The following is a 19,329-nucleotide window of genomic DNA, read 5'->3' on the forward strand; positions in this document are numbered from 1 at the left end:
GGATTAAGAAAATGGCATTTTTGGGGCCTGGAGTTCAGTGTGGTTCCCAGCACTCATGTCAGGCAGCTGACAGCTGCCTACAACTCCAGCTCCAGAGGGATCTGTTGCCCTCTTCTGGCCTCTGAGGGTTCCCCTCTAACATAAGTATAAATAAAAATAAATTTAAAAAAAGAGAGAAAAAAAAGAGAGAGAAAGTGACATCCTTGAAGTTTCCTGCATAATTCTTGTTTTCCTAATACAGTTCAGATCCGAGACCCACCCTAGGTCACAGATGGGTGAACTTTCTGTAAAGGGTCAGGCAGGAAATATTCTTAGGTGTTGAAGGCCCTCTCAGCCGCCCTCAGAACCACACAGCTGTGCCACTGTAGGGTGAGCAGCAGCGGATAAGCACCGAGCACGCCTGCTTGGAGGTGCAGGGAGGCAGAGAGGAAAACCTCTCAGATTAGCTGAGCCCCGGAGTTTCAGGCGAGCCCAGGTAACAGATCTGATCTGGAGGAGGAGGGAGAAAAAAAAAGGAGAGAGAAGTGGGGAAGGAAGGGGAGAAGGAAGGAGGAAGCAAAGAGGAAAGCGGAAGATGAGGAGGTGGAGGAGGAAGAAAAGAAGGATGGGGAGGCAGAGGGAGAATAGCAAATCTTTACTCATGGATGCTGAACTCTGCATTTGACCCAATTGTTTCGTGTCACCAGGAATGCACTGCTTTCCCTCCCACTTCCTTGGCCTCCTTTTTCTTTCTGTGCTGGGATGGAAGCACATAGCCTGCCTTGACTCTTCATTTTTCCCCCTAACCATTTACAAGTATAAAAACTATGCTTTGCTTATGGGCAGGAGGGTGGTTTTGGCAGGGAAACTGGAATCTGCCTGACACAGACTGTCAGCCTCCTGGAATCTCTGGAGAAAGTTAACTGTCTTCATTTTCCACAGCAGAGCATCAGAACCGAAGACTCAGAAGTGGCCTTCCCCTCCTCCCCTCTGTTTGATAGATGAGGGGCAGAGAGGGAGGGACAGGTTTCTGGGTCCCTTGCTAGTGAGAATGTATCAGGCCGGAGCCCAGGCCTCTCCACTCCAGCCCTATCTACTGGCCGGCACTCATTCAATTCCAAGGCAGATTTTACAGTCACCTCCACAACCCAAACCCTCCTGCCACGAGCTCATTAATGGCGCTTTTCTTTTCAGGAAAGCAGACTGTGTTTCACGCCTTCAAAGGAAGAATTCATCCCACTCAAGTCTTGACGCTTGTGCTGTGCAGCTGTAATGAACACACACTTGCACTGGGAGTGTAAGGGGCGTTCTGATTGGTACAGAGACACTGTGAGATGCCGGTGAAGTTAGGCACAGACCAAGAACTGGCTAAGTACTAAGATCATGTAAGAGGCAACAGGCCTGTCTTATACTGTTCTACTGCTGTGAAGAGACACCATGACCATGGCAACTCTTATAAAAGGAAGCATTTAATTGGAGCCTTGCTTACAGAGAATTAGTCCCTGTTTGACTTGAAACTGGGGACCACGCATTGAGATACGTGAGCCTATGAGGACTATTTTCGCTCGAACCAGCACACAGCCGATTCGAACTCACCTCAGAGAGAGCTCTAAGGCAGTGTTCACTCTAGATCTTGAGAACAAAGGGCCGGCTACTTTTATATAAACAGAAATTGCCCTTGCAGGGGAAGCGAAGGCCAGTGAGCCTGGGCAGTCTCTGCAGAGACCCCATGCCCAGGACACACAATGCTGGTCTGGATCGAAGCCCCCGCACACTCAGTCCTTGTATCTCTTATCATCTTTGTTCTCTCCTAGACCCAAACCATCCCAGCATTAAATAAAAGATGATTACGTGATCAAAATCAGTCTTCAAGGGGTGTTCTTTGATAGTGGACCTTTGGAATAGGTGCCTTTGCAGGGTATCAGCCACATGGAAAGCACTCTTCAACAGCAGCAGCAGCAGCAACAACAACAACAACAACAGCAGCAGCAGCAACAACAACAACAACAACAACAGCAGCAACAGCAACAACAGCCGCAACAACAACAGCAACAACCACCTTCGAAGGATTGTCATTCCCTCCCCCCAACCAGGGTCTAACCAAAGGAGGCCACCTTCATCTGCTCTTTGTCACCTGAGCTTAAGAGTTGAGTGCATTCTGTGTGAGCACTCTGAAAAGCACCGCACCCCCAAACTTTTACATCATGGAAATTCAACTCCAGGAAACCAATATTTATGAATGACTCAGAGGTGCCCAGGATGTAGACATTTATAAAAACCCTAGAAATAAGAAATTCCTGAGCCACTGGGCAGTGGTGACACACGCCTTTAATCCCAGCACTCAGGAGGCAGAAGCTGGTGGAACTCTGTGAGTTCAAGGCCAGCCTGGTCTATAAGAGCTAGTTCCAGGACAGGTTCCAAAGCTAGGAAGGAAGGAAAAAAATTAATTTAATCCCTGGAATCATTTATTACCTACACTCACTTCCTTGGGAAGTTCCAATTCTCAGCCATCAATCAAGCCATCCCTCTAGCTCTTAGGCTGTTTTCTCCATTTTGCAGATAATGTCCTTAGAAGTTAAATGACTTCTTGTTCGGATCACTTGGAAAATATAAATGGACACGATTTATTATTTCAGACCTCTTTCCTGCTATTTGTTAGATTAAAATTTGGTTAGATGCAGCTAGATAAAGGCATGGACCTGTGGCCTTGGTGTCTTTCGAATTTGCTGTTCTCTGCTGCCCCCTGTTGATGGGAGAAAGGAAGAGTGGGTCCCAAGCCCATCTTGCTCAGGTCCTAGACCCAACCCCTCTGCTGACCTTTTAGAAATCCAAATCCTGGGATCCTACCCCCACGAGATTGCCTTAGAAGCCATGGGGGTGTGGCTCAGCAGTCCGTCGATTCTGCCGCAACCTGAAATTGCTGTTCTGTTTTAGATATCAATGATCTGGCTCTTTAGGCATTATTAAACAAACAAACAAACAAAAACTGCTTCTGTCCTCAGGCTCAGCGAAGCACTAGGCCATATCAAGAGCACCTTTACTTTCATTTTTTTTCATTACTGGGAGTCGTCTAGCCCCCCCCCCCCATGCTAGGCAACTGCCCCACAACTGCCATCTCTCGCCCCTGCTCTAGCTGCATTCATTCTTGCAGATGGCTCTGTTGAAGCCCTGAGAAGTATGCTAGAGGGGACAACATACCCTCTAAGTTGAGACAGAAATGGGAAAGGCTCCAAAAATGTCACGGTACTAGGTCACCTGACTTTAAGCATCAGGGTTGGGTCCAGAGTCAAGGCTTCTGTTTGGATATCCATGCCCAGGACTTCAGTTGCTGCAGCAGGGTTCCTTTGCTGTGGGGTGGTCCTGCAGATTTCAGGGTGTTCAGCAGCATCTCTGGGCTCTCCCCACTAGATGCCAGCAGATTCCACCCTGGTTGTGACAACCACAAATCTCTCCAAACATTGCCAAGCACCCCTGGCTTAGAGCCCTTGCCCCACCGCCGTCATATAAATAAATAGTTGGCCAGCAATGTTTGCATTCTTTGGAGGCCCTTTCCATACAAAAAGCTTCTTTCTGCTTCTAGGCCATCTAGGGTCAAAAATGCCACACTGAATGTGGTCCCCAGCAATGCCTCAAGGAACAGTTGTTCCGTAATACCAGCTCGTGTTTGGGGGTGTAGCCAGGTTTATCCAGTTGTCCCTAAACTATTGTTCATGGCCGTTTTCTACTCCTTCAAGGTATATTCAATCTGGACTCTTGGATTGCACTTGGTCACCGTTAACTCTGCTGGTGTAGAGTAGACAATGTCTTGTGGGTCAAACGTGGCCCCGCACACTTTTTCCCCCCTTTGGTTTTTTTCTTTCTTTTTTTTTCCTCTTATTTTATTTATTTATTTATATATTTATTTATTTATTTGTGGTTTTTCGAGACAGGGTTTCTTTGTAGCTTTGGAGTCTGTCCTGGAACTAGCTCTTGTAGATCAGGCTGACCTCGAACTCACAAAGATCTGCCTGCCTCTGCCTCCCAAGTGCTGGATTAAAGGCGTGCGCCACCACGGCCCAGCTCCCCACACGCCTTTGAGATAGGTTTCTGCTGGAAGGTAGCCGTGCTCATTCAGTGATGCATCTCTGGTTCTCAGGCTACTGAGTTACTTTGAAAGAAACTCCACGAAAGCTAAGATGTTTGCAAACTTCATAGAAAATGTTCACTAACTTGTCAACTAACCCCTTCTTATTTGTAACGTGATGTTGGCTGCTCAGAATCAAAGACAAAAGGCCTCTTCTCTATTTAAAAATAAAACTCCCTTACCTAATTAAATTTCTTTTTCTTTGCTGGAAATAGAAGGAAGGGCCTTTGTGCACGCTGGGCAAGCACTCTGCTGCTGCACTGCATTCTGGCCCCAAACTCTCCTTTTATATTTTGATTATAAACACTTACACACTAAATTTTTAAATTAAAACTTAATGACGCATGTGCGCACACACACACATCTTTCTGAGACAGGGTTCCACATAGTTCTAGCTGGCCTCAAACTTTCTATGCAGGTGACACTGGCCTTGAACTCCTGGTTCTCCTGTACTTCTCAAGTGTTGGGATTAAGGGCATGAGTCATGATACCCAGCTCTTAAATTAGAAACTATTGGGGCTGAAAAGATGACTCAGAGGTTCTGAACACTGCCTGTCCTTGCAGAGGACCTAGGATCAGATCCCAGCACCCACATGGTTGCTCACAGCCATCCTCAACTCCAGTTCCATGTCATCCTCCTCTGACTTACACGGACACCAGGCACACATGTACATGTACATACATGAAGACAAACATTCATACACACAGAATAAATCTAAAAAATTATGAGATTATTATTGCTTTTTGGGTGGCATTAAAAGACTTTATTACTAAAATCATAAATGTAACTGAAAAGCAAACAGTACATTAGAAAAATAATAACACCACCAAGGGCTCATCGCATCCTACATTTTATTTTTCCAGGAAGTAGAAAAGAGAATGTCATGGCACAGGATGTGAGCTACAAACAGAAGTGAGCGCCTTGATTATTTCCTGTATGAGTTTTCACACAGAAACTGGTAGGAAAAGAAGTGGCCTCCCTTAGAAAACCATAGCACATGACTCTACATGCACACACCAGCACACACCAAGAACCAGATGTGTACAAAAGAGCATCAGCTCTGGGGACAAGATCAAGTCCCACATCATGGTTGGTATTCAGAAAGCACTAAATAAATGTTCATGTCAACTAGACAGGAAAAGTTTCCCCCCTGATAGAATAATCACACCAGCTTATTAGGCTGTCTTTTTAATGAGCATAATATGTACACACATACACCATACAAAAAGCTTGTATTGTCATTCTGCCAGGAGCTCAGGCATGTTCAGTGAGCTGAAATACAGTTAGATGGACCTGGTCTTCAGGTCAGGACTAACTGGTTTGTGCACATGGTTATGTGGAAAGCTAGAAGCATGTGATCTCCTCTCACAGTTAACCTAGGACCTTTCGGAGCAGTGACTTCTCCCTCAGTCCTCAGACACAGAAAGTCCATCCGGCTAACAGTGTAAAAGCCACAACACAAGCCAGGCGGTGGTGGCACATGCCTTTAATCCCAGCACTCGGGAGGCAGAAGCAGGTGGATCTCTGTGAGTTCGAGGCCAGCCTGGTCTACAGAGCTAGTTCCAGGACAGGCTCCAAAGCTACAGAGAAAGCCTGTCTCAAAAAACAAAAAAAAAAAAAAAAATCCACAACATAAATGGGACAAAACACTAGGTCATTTCGTCCCTTCTCCAAGTGCCATTTAACTAGCCTTCCTAAGCCTGATTTATATTTTACAATAATCCTTTAGAAATGAGAGTTACCAGTCACGTGCTTCTGCGCAGCTCATGAAACACACTGGAGCAGGATCCTGGTCAGAAATAAGGCTTAAGACTTAGGGCATTCCTGGCTTGCTCTGCAGCAGTGGATCCTTCTCCTGGTTTCCTCGGAAGAACGGGGCTTTTGCATGGCTGAGGAAAACACTCAGGCTTCTGCCTTTGGCCATCTTCCCAGGGCAGTTTCCTATAGGTTTGTACGCCTTGTGTTTTCTGAAAACGATGTGTTGGACAGGATTTTAAAAAATGCCTTTAGCTGAACTAAATTCCTTTCTACAGTGATTTTCATGCCAGGTGCAAAGGAGCTGACCATTCCAGCCAGTCTGTTGCTGGCGACGCCCCAGCATCTTAGGGGAGTGCAGCTATTTTCTCTTCAAGTAAGAAGTACCCACTTTAAAATTTTGTTAAACATTATATAGACAAAATTTTGCCAAGTTACTGACGCCTGGCAGCACTTTCGGGATTAAAACAAACAAATCCAAAACCGCAGTAAAATTCATAGGTCCCAGTTTGGTATTCACGGTTCAATGGATGAGTTTCTTCTCATACGCAAAATATTTAAATGGAAAAAAATTGGTATGTTCATACACAAGAATGCTACTCGTTTTTGACTATCTGCTATAGAGATACAATACAGTGTTAAAATCAGAAACTTACTTGTATAGCAAGATGGTAACCATGGTGACAAACACGGCCAGGCAGCCAATGGAGATCAAGGCACCATTCGCCATTCTCAGCGGGGAGACTGGGTCTTAAGGCAGAAGGAAAACCCTGTAAGTTGTGTTCCATTGAAGGACACCTGCTTGTGACGCTGTTGAATGGGGACGGGAGCTGCTGCAGAGGATACTACCCCACTCTGGCCATTAGGCGACCTTTCCCATCAAGCAATGTATAGACTCTGGGTTGAGAATAAGTGGGCAGGCATGGATAAATGCCACAGTCTGGTGACACCCTCTCAGGACACTGCTGAGCTGTTGGCACCTGTGTGCTAAAAAGCTCTTATGCTCCACGGTGCTGGCCTCTGGCCCCATCTCATGCTATATGCCTGCCCCTGTGCTAAAAACCTGGAATTCTGGGAAACCTCCATGGCCCCTGCTGGGACCTCCCTTCCCTGGCTCATCTCAGTTTCCTCAATTCTGGTGCCTTCCTAGCGCTCCTGAAGGCACCACTCAGTCCTTCTCACTTCCCTGCCTGCCTCTTCCTAGACCTGGATCACAGGCTGTCATTATTACTTTCCATAGCTCTCCTGTACTGCGAGGGCCACAGAGGCAGGGATTTCATCTTCTCACTCCTCTTTAACCAACCAGTTCTGTCTCTACCCCAGGCATACTTAGTTACCCAAGCCGCCTCCATCTGCTCTGCCTCTGACCCCATCCTATCCACCAGGCCCCTCCTGGGAGGTCCTCCGTTGATTGAGCCTCCTCTTAAAATCATCTCTCCACTGTATGCATGCGTTATGGAATATGACTTTAACTAGGCAAAGATGTGCTACATTTGTTTATGTTGCAAAATATGACTTTAACTGGATAAAGGTGTGTCACATTTGCTTATGCTGCATGTCTTTAACAATGTAAGGATGTGTTACATTTGTTTATACCACATTTGTTTAATATGAAAAGATGTGCTGCTGTTTTGCCTTGCCTGCCTAAGGCACCTGATTGGTCTAACAAAAAGCTGAGTGGCCAGTAGCTAGGCAGGAGAGGGATAGGCAGGGCTGGTTGGCAGAGGGAATAAGTAGGAGGAGAAATCTAGGCTGGAGAGGAGAGAGAGAGAGGAAGGAAAAGAGAACAAGGGAGAAAGAGAGGGACACCCCCGGGGCCAGAAACCAGGTCAGGCAGACTCTGGAGGAAGCAGTAAGTAAGACATACAGAAAGAAAGGTAAAAAGGTCCTGAGGCAAAAGGTAGATGAGGAAAAACAGGTTAGTTTAAGTTAAAGAAAAAAGCTAACCCTAAGTGAGCCTAAGCGAGGCTGAGCAGCCGTAACCAATAAGAAGCCTCCATGTCATGGTTTAGAGCTGATCAGCCGCCCCAAGAAAAACCTAGTACATGCACGTGAGCTCTCGCCTGCCAAGGCCTCACTCTGGCCGACAGAATGAAGCTTCGGTGAACCTAACAGTGGCCTACATGTGCTCTCTAAATGTGTTTAAATCCTTAGTCAAGGAGGTCCTTTACCAAGATGGCACTACTGAACAGCAAGACTTGTCTCCACACCCAGTCTAGGGTGCTAACCACTGCCCTCACCTCCCACTCCAAGCCCACTCCTCTGACCTGGTTTGTTTTCCTAATTTGTTTACTGCCTGTGTTCGTTTAAGGCTGACTAGGTATTCTGAGTTCTGACCTAACTGACAGGTTCATAGGAGAGCAAATGGCAACCTCCTATGAGAATCCTTTGTAGACAAAGACAGAAACAAGGGGCCTGGAGAGATAGATGGCTCAGGGCTTAAGAGCACTAACTGCTCTTCCAGAGGACCTGGGTTTGATCCCCAGCACCCACAAGGCCACCAAGAGTTACTTCAGTTCCAAGAGGCTCTCCTGCCCTCTTCTGGACTCTGCAGGCACTGTACCCATGTGGTACCCAGAGGCAGGCATATATAGGAAACACACACACACACACACACACACACACACACGATAAATCTTTAAAACAAAAACGGTTGAATTTCAGCCAATGACAAGAAACCGCTTAGTTGACTGACTGCAGGCCTCAATGAGGAAGCAATCTTCAAAGGCTGTCCCTGGGGTCCTGATAGCCTGTGCAGGGTACAGGGTGCTGCTCAATGGGGGCCTCCTTTGGGTCTCTTCTGACTCCAGTGTTGTCAGTTTGTGAAACTAAATTGGTGTAAACATTTTCCTATAACATCTGTGACTGCTCAGGAAAGCAGGAGTCTTCCTCGGTTTGTTCTTTAGCCGGGGTAGACTTCTATCCTGTGCGGAGATCTGTGCTGGGCATTGAAGTGGACAGCTGAGTGACTGCCAATTAAAAGAAGTCTAGCTAAACAGCAGTGGGGTCTCTTTTGAACTATGACTATTTCTGAAATTCTGATTTTGAAATTCAAGTTACCAAGTTTCTGTGTGTGTGTGTGTGTGCGTGTGTGTGTGCACCTGCATGTGTGTGCACGTTGTATGTTACGGGTGTACTTGTGTACAGGTGGAGATAAACGACACCTGCAGAAGTCTCTCCTCTTTTTGTTTGAGACTGGCTTTCTCTTTGGCTTGGGATTTGACCAAGTATGTTAGACAAGATGGCCTGTGAGCGCCCAGGAGTCTGCCTGTCTCCACCCTGACTGTCCCGTTGTTGGGAGTGCAGGTGTACAGGACCACGCCTAGCTTTTTTACTCACTATATAGATTTGCCCGTCTCTGCCTCCCAGTGCTGAGATTATGGGTGTGTGCCACCACGCTGCATTGAGGCTTTCCAAAGCTCTCACCCTCTAGCCCAGACTGGCCTTGAAGCTCATGGTTCTCTTGCCGTGGGTGCCTGAATCCCAGGATCAGAGGGAAGAAATAACAAGCCTGGCTCAAGGAGCAGTCTTCTGGATGAGTGGGCAAATTGGCTGGTACTGTCTCAGGCAGCTCTTAGGAGACTTGAGGAAGACTTTATAAAAAGGTCACATGGGAATCAGAGGAAGCAAGATTTCAACTCAGTTTCTTATTGCTTTTGGCTTTGCCCTGGTGGCTTCTCCTGAAACCCTGGTTTTGGCCTCTCCTTTATGATTGTCATTTTGTTTGTTTGTTTTAATGTTGGGTGTTCAGTTCCCTCTGGAAATACAAACCTCTTGGCCAGTGCCGTGATGACATCATCTTATCACGTCTCACTATTGCTGGCCTGTGGTCTCGATGGTACCCTTCACTGATGGGCTTTTCTCTGCCATTATCTCACCAAGTCTCTCTCTTCACCGTGCTAAGTAGATCTGTGATTGGGTTAATGCTAGTTTTTTACGTTTGATACATGGTTTCACTGTGTAGCCCTGGATGTCCTTGGAACTAGACTAGAACTCACAGAGATGCACCTGCCTCTGCTTCTGCGTGCTGGAATTAAAAGGCGTGTGCCACCACATCTAGCTTAATGCCAGTTCTTAAATCCTTATTAACAAGAGTTCAAAGAATCTTGCTGCGAGACAAACACTGCTAGTGAAGCCCTTGGGGGCTTTAATTTGGGTGTACACTTCTGCAGTAGGAAATGTTCATAAAATTATAAGCCATACCTCACCTTTGTCAGGGATAGAGATCAGGGCGCTGGTGAGGGCCAGGCTTGTGTCATCACCCAGAGTGAAGTTCACACAGTACGTTCCAGACCCATTGAAGGCTCTTCTCACAGAGAGCGGGCACAGCTCGTCCAGAGCTATGGAGCTGCAGACCCTGTTCTGGGCCACCTGGCAGGTGGGATCGGAGATGATGGTACAAACTTCTGTGGGAGTGCTGTGACGTGGGAGCAGGGCGAGCACCCAGATCACATGAGGGAGGAAAGAGAGCAATGTCAGGGCTTCTGGTGGTGGTGGTGGTGGTGGTGGTGGTAAGGGGTTTTGCTGTTTTTGAAACAGGGTTTCACACTGTTGGCCTGGAACTCATGGTGAACCTCCTGCCTCAGTTTCTTAAGTTCTAGGATTATAGGCACAAGACACTGTGCATGCCTCTGTAATGACAGCTTTAAACAGCAACTTCTTGCTTTTCTGCCCCACTCCCTGCCCGCTTCTTTATTTCTTTATTTCTTTATTTATTTTTAAGACAGGGGTTCATGTAGCCAGATTGGCCTTAGACTCACTATGTAGTTAAAGATAGTCTTAAACATCTTTTTTTTTTTCAGATTTTCAAGATAGGGTTTCTCTGTAGCTTTGAGGCCTGTTCCGGAACTAGCTCTTGTAGACCAGAGTGGCCTCAAACTCACAGAGGTTCGCCTGCCTCTGCCTCCCGAGTACTGGGATTAAAAGCGTGTGCCACTACCGCTTGGCTCAGTCTTAAACTTCTGATAGTCCAGCCTCCACCTTTAGAGTACTGTGATTACAGGCATTACCCTGTGTCCCATTTTGTGCAGTGATGGGGATCGAACCCAGGGCTTTGTGTATGTTAGGATGCACTTTACCCTGTCCCCTCTTTATTCTTTATTTTGAGAGAAAGGTTCCCTATACAGCCCATGATCTTCTGCCTTACTTAGCTTCTTGACTGCTGGGGTTACAGGCACACACCCCTTCTCCTATCCCAGCTCGTCTGGGGTTTCTAACATGTAGAATTTTGAATCTACTTCAAAGGGATGACTAGTAGCCAAGCCCTTTACTCAGGGCCTTTCCCCTGGCATGACGCTGTACTTACGCCCCTTTGCAGGTCACAATGAAGTCCTTCAGGGAGTTGTCAGGCTGTGGCATGGGCATTGGGACGTCTGCTATCTGGATGATGCTGACTTCTACGATCCCCTCTAGCGAAACAGCCACCAAAGAGAAATGTTAAAATACAGCAGAGACCAATGGAAACCATTCTGCTACAGGCTCTTTTTCCTGGGCTGAAATCCCAGCTAAGTTATGGCGTGAGGGGGCAAAGCCTTTGTTGGAGATGTGATCAGTGCCCTTATGGAGAAACCTCAGAAAGCCCCCTTGTCCCCTCTGCCATGTGAGGATACAGCGAGGGGATGGTCTTCCATGAACCAGGACATGCTCCTCACCAGACACTGGATCTGACATCCAGCCTTAAGAACAGCAAGCAACAAACCCCCACTCTTTGTAAGTCCCCAAACCTACCTATTACAGAAACTTAGATGCATTAAGAGATGCCCCTTAACAATCAAGAAGGAAAAGCAAATAGAAACAGCCTTCTTGCTGAACAGAAATCTAGCAAACATGGGAATTTATCCCCAGAGTTTTGCATTCATGTCCATGCAATGTTTTCATAGTCACACGAATGGTTCTGCCTACTGAGACTCTTTTCTGTAGAGCCTGGTCCACGTTAGAAAGTAACACTCCCTTTCTGGGAGATGGTTAAGGAAAAGGTGACTTGGGCAGATGCTAACCCCATGGATCACAGGTGGCTGACCCATCCTGTCCTCAGAGAGCCTCTAGACATTCCATGTCTTCAGAACCATGGATGCCCCAGCTGGCGGTGGTGCCATCTGTTTTCTCTGCTGGGACCTCGGGGCAGTACCCGAAGCGTGCAGCCCTGTGTGGTAGCTTGCTTATCCCCCACTTTACAGGTAGAAAAGAGTGACTTGGTAAAAGTCACACTGGAAGCAGAAGGAAGCAGTGAGCACTCCTTGCTGGCTTTCTTTTCCCCCATCCATTGAGATTCCAGGAGGCTCACAGGGGATGCAAGCCCAGGTTCTTTAGCATTTGGGCACCCAAGGGATAAATTTCTACCAGAAAGCATAAGGCAGGCAGGTGAACAAATGGAACATGCGAACTACAAGATGCTGCTCCCTGCCAGGCGGTGGTGGCAGATGCCTTTAAACCCAGCACTAGAGAGGCAGAGACAGGAGGATCTCTGTGAGTTCGAGGCCAGCCTGGTCTACAAGAGCTAGTTCCAGGACAGGCTCCAAAGCCACAGAGAAACCCTGTCTCGGAAAACAAAGCAAAACAAAAAACCAAACAAGATGCTGTTTCCTACGTTTGCATCTCCTTGGACCAGACAGGTGACCCTGCTCCTTTCCCTCTACCCTTCTAGTGTTAGCAACACATGGGTGGCCTTGTAGATCTGGTATCTTCTCCACAGGTCTTTAACCTTACCTACAATTGTCAGGGTGGCTCTGAAGTAACCGTATCTGTTTATCTGGCAGTTTTCGCTGGAAATATCACTCAGCTTCATGGAGTTGTAACCTGTAGGCACTAGAAAGTTCGAGTAATAAAAGTTTAAAATAAGAATGTAGTGAAGGTAACATGATATAAAAAAAATAAAGACTTGTCCATCTGTTCTTTATTATTTTTGTTTTGGTGGGTTTTGGTGTTAATCTTTCTCCAGATAGGGACTCATGTAGCACAGGCTGGTCTAAACTCACTATATAGCTTAGGCTGGCCTTAACTCCAGGCCATATTCTTCCTACTGCTCATGTTCTGGGATTGTAAGTGTGAACTTTTATACCTAATGCACCATCTACTCCCAGCTCCATCTTCCCTTTCGAAGAAGCCAGGCATGGTGGCACACGCCTCTAATCTCAACACTTGAGATTGTGAATTCAAGGCCAGCCTGGTCTACATCCCAAGTTCCAGGACAGTCATGACTAAGAACCAAAACCAAAAATCAAAACCAAACCAAACCAAGCATCAAGAACTCTACAATTTTTGAATTAAGGCAGAAACTTGAGGTAAATTTGCATAGATTCCTATAGGTGTAGGCATTATGGCCATTTAATTCCATAAATAAACTGTAGGGAGGGTAGGGAGGAGAGTAAGCCCCGAGTGAGTGAAATCCTAATGGGTATGGCCATATCAAGGACCCCAAGGGCTTAGCTCCACGATAAACGCAGAGCCCGCCTCAGGGGTCCAAGTGTGAGTGTTGGCAGTGTGTGCAGACAATGGCCACCACAGCTTCCTCTGCCCAGCCTGAAGACTGTTCTCATGGAGCTAGACCGTGCCCCTTGACCCAGCTGTGTGCAGTAACTCTGCCTCTACCTGTATATGATAAACATGCTAAGCTTCTGGGGTGCTGAGGCTTCTCCATCCGAGAGCCCAGACCATCAGACCCCGACCTTCTGTCTGAGTATGCATCTGTCTGTCTACCTTGTCTTCATTCCCTGGCCATCTAATCAGGTCAAGCCCTCAGCGGTGGAGGGAGGACTCAGCAGTAAACATCCTCTCCTGTTCAGGCGGAGCTGGAGATGGGAACCGATTGCCCACACCAGGCAAGCAGTGTGCTGCTGAGCCACACCCAGTTCAAAGTACAACCCCAGATGTTTTTTAAAATAAGGAAGCAAATGAAAAGTGGAAGCCCCGTTAGAATGCACGATAGGCCGCAGTAGAGAAGCCCCCTTCTCATGGGGAGGCAGCTGTCCTGGCCTTCGTTCTAGCAGCCCGTTTGCTCACACACCGTTGAACTCATGCTCGCCCCATTCGCTCATCCGCAACAGAGAGCTCACCTGACCGTCCTCCTGGCTTGAGCCATTTAAAGCAAAGTGAGCTAAAGCAGGTGCTGCCTGCTTCTCTGCCAGGTGTGGTGTTCACGCCCGTGATCCCAGCACTCAGGAGGCCGAGGCAGAGGGATTGCTGTGAGTTTGAGGCCAACCTGAGCTATATAGTTAAGTTAGGTTACCATGCGAGGCTTTGTCTTAAAGCAAACCCCAAAATCTACTGAGGTGTTGAAGGAGATGACTCCCATAAGTCATAAATCACAAGGCATTTGAATCCGTGGTCCCTGTAGCTGCCTGGGAAGGACTGAGAGGTGTGATCTGAATCTAGTAGAGGTGCTTATGGTGTGAGGTGCTTATGGTGTGAGCTGGCAAGTGAGCTCTCAGCTGCTGCTCAGTGCCATGCCTCCTTGCCAGCCTGCCAGGCTGCCCGTCACCATAGTGATGGGCTCCTAGCCCTCTGACACTATAATTCCAAATAAACCCCTTCCTCTCTAAGTTGCCTTGGTCATGATGTTTTATCACAGCACTAGAAAAGTAACTAAGATACCAACCAACCAACCTACCTACAAACAAGAACCCAAACATATTCCAAAGCAGTCACACAGAACTCGGCTCCTCGTAAGGCTGTCGCATACGAAGTACTTATCAGCTACTTGCTCAGCAGTGCAGGAGAAGGGAATTCTTTCCCTATTCGGATTGGCAGATGTGTGAGGAGAATGAGGTTTTAACGTAAGACATGAATAGGAGGTCAGGGAGAAACCACATTTGATAAAGTGTCGGTCATGCAAGTGTGCAGACCTGGGCTCGGATCCCCAACTCCCACATAAAGCTGGCCGCAAGCCTGTAGTTCCAGTGCTGGGGAGGCAGAGACAGGAGGACCTCTGGGGTTTGCTAGTCAGCAAGTCTAGCTGAATTGGAAAGCTGTAGGTTAAGGGGAAAATCTTGTCTCAGAACAAGGTGGCAGACGATTGAGGAAGACTGACCGCTGTGTACACGGACATGACCAAATCAGTTGTGAATATAATTGAGCAAAGAATCTAATGCCTTACTCGTTACAATTTAAAACTTGTTGGGCAGGGTGGTGGTGGCCTTTAATCCTAGCACTTAGAGTCAGAGACAGGCAGAGTTTGAGGCCAGCCTGGTCTACAGAGCAAGTTCCAGGACAGGCTCCAAAGCTACAGAGAAACCCTGTCTCAAAAAAACAAAAACAAACAGACAAACAAACAAAAAACCCCAACTTGTTGGTGTAGCTTTAAAGTCTAAAAGGAAAATATGATAATGCTCATCTTTATTGTCTCTTTAATTCCACAAGGAATTGAGAAAGATAAGAAAGAAAATTAAAGTTTCAAAAGATCCTCATCTTGAAAAAATAAATAGAACTGAAGAGTGGCTCAATGGATAAGAGCACTGGCTGCTCTTCCAGAGGACCCAGGTTCATTTCCAGCACCCACATGGTGGTTTACATCTACGTGTAACTCCAGTTCCAGAGGATTTGCAGCCCTCCCTCTTCTAGCTTATTTGGGAACCAGGCATGTCTGTGGTGCGCTGACACACATGCAGACAAAGTGACCATACACACCAAATAAACAAATTCATTTTTAAAAAGTTCAGAGGCTAAAAATGAATAGGAATGGTGCACACTTGTAATCCAGAGGCTGAGGCAGAAGGATTGCAAGTTCCTGGGGCTACATAGTTAGACCCTCTCAACAACAGAAGAAAGAAAGAGAGGATCCTGTCTCACAACTTTGTAAAATACTCCTGTTCTACTGGAGACTACGCCAGTACTAGGAGACCCAAGGGTGGATATCCCAGAGTCCTAGGACAGAACCAAACACGACTGGCAAACAAACAAACAAACAAAAAAAAAAGAGGAAAAAAAGAAAGTCAATGACACGATTCCTAATGTTATTCTGCTATCCTCAAAGATTGGTGCTTAGTCCAACTATCATCAGAGAAGCTTCACCCAGGAACTGATGGAAACAGATGCAGTGACCACAGCCAAACATTAGGCAGAGCTCAGGGAATCCTGTGGAAGAGAGGGGAAAGGATTGTAGGAGCCAGAGGAGTCAAAGACACCACAAGAAAAATCCACAGAATGAACTAACCTGGGCTCATCGGGGGTCACAGAAACTGAACTGACAACCAGGGAGCCTGCATGGGGCTGACCTAGGCCTTCTGCATATATGTTACAGTTGTGTAGCTTGGTGTTCCTCTGGGACTCCTAATAGTAGGAGCAGGAGCTGTCTCAAATTAACACGAAGGGAGGTGCCTAGTCTCACTGCAACTTGTTTGGTGGATATCCACGGGGTACCTGCCTTTTTCTGGAGAGAAACAGAGGAGTGGATGGGGGGGAGGGGCTGGAAGGAGAGGAGGGAGGGGAAACCGCAGTCAGGATGTTAAAAAAATGAGAGAAAGAAGATAAAGAGGAAGAAGAAAGGAAGAAAGGAATGAGGATGAAAGGAAGGAGAGAAGGAAGAGAGAAAGGGAAGGCCTGAGGAAGTAAGGGTGCAGGGAGGAAAGGGGCCTGTGTTAAGTTCATGACTTGTAGGGAGGAAGCCTGCTGGGAGATCTCGATGGCTTCTCAGAGCCCCCTGAGGGTGACAGGCCCATGGCTGTGAACTTCTCAGAATCTTCCTGTGACACTCTGGAAAACGCTATTCCATGAAGCCCAGGGACATCCTGACACGGCTGGATTCTCACGCAGTCATTCATCAGCAGGATGACCACAGACATCCACTCAGGCTTCCCCGGTGGACTCTAGAGCAGGAGAGTCTACGCAAGGCTTTTAAGAATCCTAGTTCTTCCCCTGAGAGCTGTAGAACCCCTTCGTTTAAAGCTCAGGGTGAGCAGAATTTAGCTGTCAGTTTGAGAACAGAACCATGACTCTGTTTTTTTTTTTTACAGTAGAAAATCTCTTCAGGAAGAAAACAGTGAAGGGCAGCGGGCCTGCCTTAGGTAGCACGCTGCTTATACAGATGCATGCGGAACTCTGCAGAGGTTGGATCTGTAGTCAAGTTTGTTCTTTAACAAATTTCTCTCCATTAAAGGGCAGGTGAGAAAAACTCAGTACTTAGTTCCCGCTCACCCAGAGATTGATGGGAGAGGTGTTGGCTATGAATGCAGGAAAGTTGTACACAGTATAAAAGCACATGACACAACAGGGTGTGAGTGAGTGTGTATGTGTGAGTGTGAGCATCTGTGTGTGAGTGAGTGTGTGTGTCTGACTGTGAGCATCTGTGTGTGTATGAGTGTGTGTATGTTTGCGTCTGTGAGAGTGTCTGAGTGTGTGTGTGTGGAGTGTGTGTATGTCTGAGTGTGAGTGTCTGTGTGTATGAGTATGTGTGTTTGTGGAGTGTGCGTGTTTGTGAGTGTCTGTGTGAGTGTATGAGTGTGTGTAAATGCACGGTGATAGTTAATGTAATACACATGACATTACACTGACCAGCATCTATCTGTCTTACAAAGGTTGTTCTGTTGCTCAGATTTATTCACAAAAGCCTGGAAAATGAACAAGAGCAGCCAGAGAAAGAAAATATTCTTAATAGGAAAGCTGGACAGGCACCCCACTCTCATGATTCAGTCAGCTGCCCAGTGCCCTCTTCAACTTGGCTATGATTTTCAGGGCTGGGTTGCACTTGGCCACTTACTTATTTATTTCAGAGACAGGTTGCTGCTTGTTTATTTATTGCAGTGCTGGGAATGGAGCCCAGACCTGCATGCTGCTTCCCAGCTACATTCCTAGAGTCCTTGACTTCTGGGGTTAGCCGAATTTTTCCTGAAGCTACTCAGCAAAACACAGGGCACACACTTAATTGCCAAATAATGAGGCTCACTGACGCAAGGGCAGTGAGATGGCTCAGCGGGTAACGAAGGTTGTTTGTGAACCTGATGAACTGAGTCTGACCCCTGGATCCCATGCCTTTCATCTGCACACACACACACACACACACACACACACACACCACTACCACCATGGCCAATGACAATGATAATAATAATAATAATAATAGATAAGATTTTGTAAAAGGAATACAGACTTATTTATATGGTCTACATAGCTGGAAATGCTCTCTAGGGAGAAAATTCTTTTCAAAGTCATTCTTAGCCCTCTGGCAATGGCTATCTGTAACCCTAGCCCTGGGCTGGGTGGAGACAGGTGGCTCCCTGGCCAGCCAACCCAGCTGACATGCCAAGCCCAGGTTCAACAAGCTATCCTGTCTCAAAAGATAAAGTTCAAAGCCACGGTGGAAGACACCTGGCATTAACCGCTGGCCTACACACAGACTACTGTGTAGTGAGGTGACACAGACATATATGTATACGCCACACATACAGACACCCATACAGACACACACACACACACACAGACACACACACGGCTCAAGTGGAAAAAGTCACAGTTAACTTCTGTAGTCACTTGGGGCCCTGTTTCTTAGCCCGCCCTGACCCCAGCTGCTTTAAAGCATCCTAAATTGATTATGGTTATGGTTGAGTTAGCACCTTTGCATAAAAACAGGCTTCTTCCTTTCTCGGTAAAACTGAGCACATAAGGGGCACTGGCTTTTGCTTGAGAGCACGACATGGGGAAACGACAGCAGCAAATTACAATACCTTTAATACTGGCTCCAGAAATGCATTTGATAACTGTCATGACAGCTCCTAAGAACAAGCTGGTTTATAAAAATGTGACTCTAAAAGCTAAAAGTAAGTGACCTAACCAGACTTTTAGACAGAAAGGCATCTGTAATTTATTTAGTTTTACAGCTGCTCTTTCAGTTTTTAAGGAAGATTATATGCACTTGCAGATAAAGAAATTCTGGAGAGATGGCTCAGAGGTTAACAGCACTGACTGCTCTTCCAAAGGTCCTGAGTTCAATTCCCAGCAACCACATGGTGGCTCACAGCTATCTGTAATGAGATCTGGTGCCCTCTTCTGGCCTTCAGGAGGCATACATGCAGGCAGAACACTGTATACATAATAAATAAATATTGTTTTTAAAAAAGAAATTGGTTCTTGGGATTAGAGATGTAGCTCAGCTGGCAGAGGGCTTGCCTGGCACTCGGAGTGGTGGTGCACGCACACAATCCCAGCAACCGGAAAGTGGACTCAGGAGAAGCAGCAGCTCTGGGTGGGCCAACACCTTTGATGATCTATTGAGTTTGAAGTTAGCCTGGGATATGTGAGACACTGGGGAAGGGTGGAGAAGAAGAGGGGAAGACAGAAGGAGGGACAGAAGGAGAATAAGAAAGAAAGAAGGAAGGAAGTTTCCTGGAGGCATGCTAAGATGAAGCTGTCTGTCTGGGCATGCCCAGTGCGGCTCCATGTGTACCTGGGCTTGGGAATCCTGGAGTCGCTCACCAGCCATCATGCATGCTGTTAGTACATCCTGTGGACACTGTGGTGCTGCCCAGGCAGGTGGGATAGGTTT

General features: G+C 46.9%; 1 protein-coding gene across 2 annotated transcripts in view; it reads right to left on the minus strand.

Moving 5' to 3' along the window:
• Window positions 1-4,937: 4,937 nt before the first annotated feature.
• Gpnmb (glycoprotein nmb) overlaps window positions 4,938-19,329 on the minus strand; it is a 34,682-nt gene continuing 20,290 nt past the window's right edge. The window contains exons 7-11 of one of the 2 annotated variants that reach the window (XM_048440298.3): window positions 12,564-12,662; window positions 11,164-11,266; window positions 10,067-10,275; window positions 6,515-6,608; window positions 4,938-6,070 (exon numbers count right to left, since the gene is read on the minus strand). In XM_048440298.3, the coding sequence (XP_048296255.3) occupies window positions 5,917-6,070; window positions 6,515-6,608; window positions 10,067-10,275; window positions 11,164-11,266; window positions 12,564-12,662 (659 nt within the window). In that variant the 3' untranslated portion in view covers window positions 4,938-5,916. The remainder of the gene's footprint in view (window positions 6,071-6,514; window positions 6,609-10,066; window positions 10,276-11,163; window positions 11,267-12,563; window positions 12,663-19,329) is intronic. The other variant, XM_085691172.2, reaches the window with a different exon arrangement.

This window comes from Myodes glareolus, chromosome 6, assembly GCF_982192425.1.
Source record: "Myodes glareolus chromosome 6, mMyoGla1.1, whole genome shotgun sequence".
Classification (NCBI taxonomy): Eukaryota; Metazoa; Chordata; class Mammalia; order Rodentia; family Cricetidae; genus Myodes; species Myodes glareolus.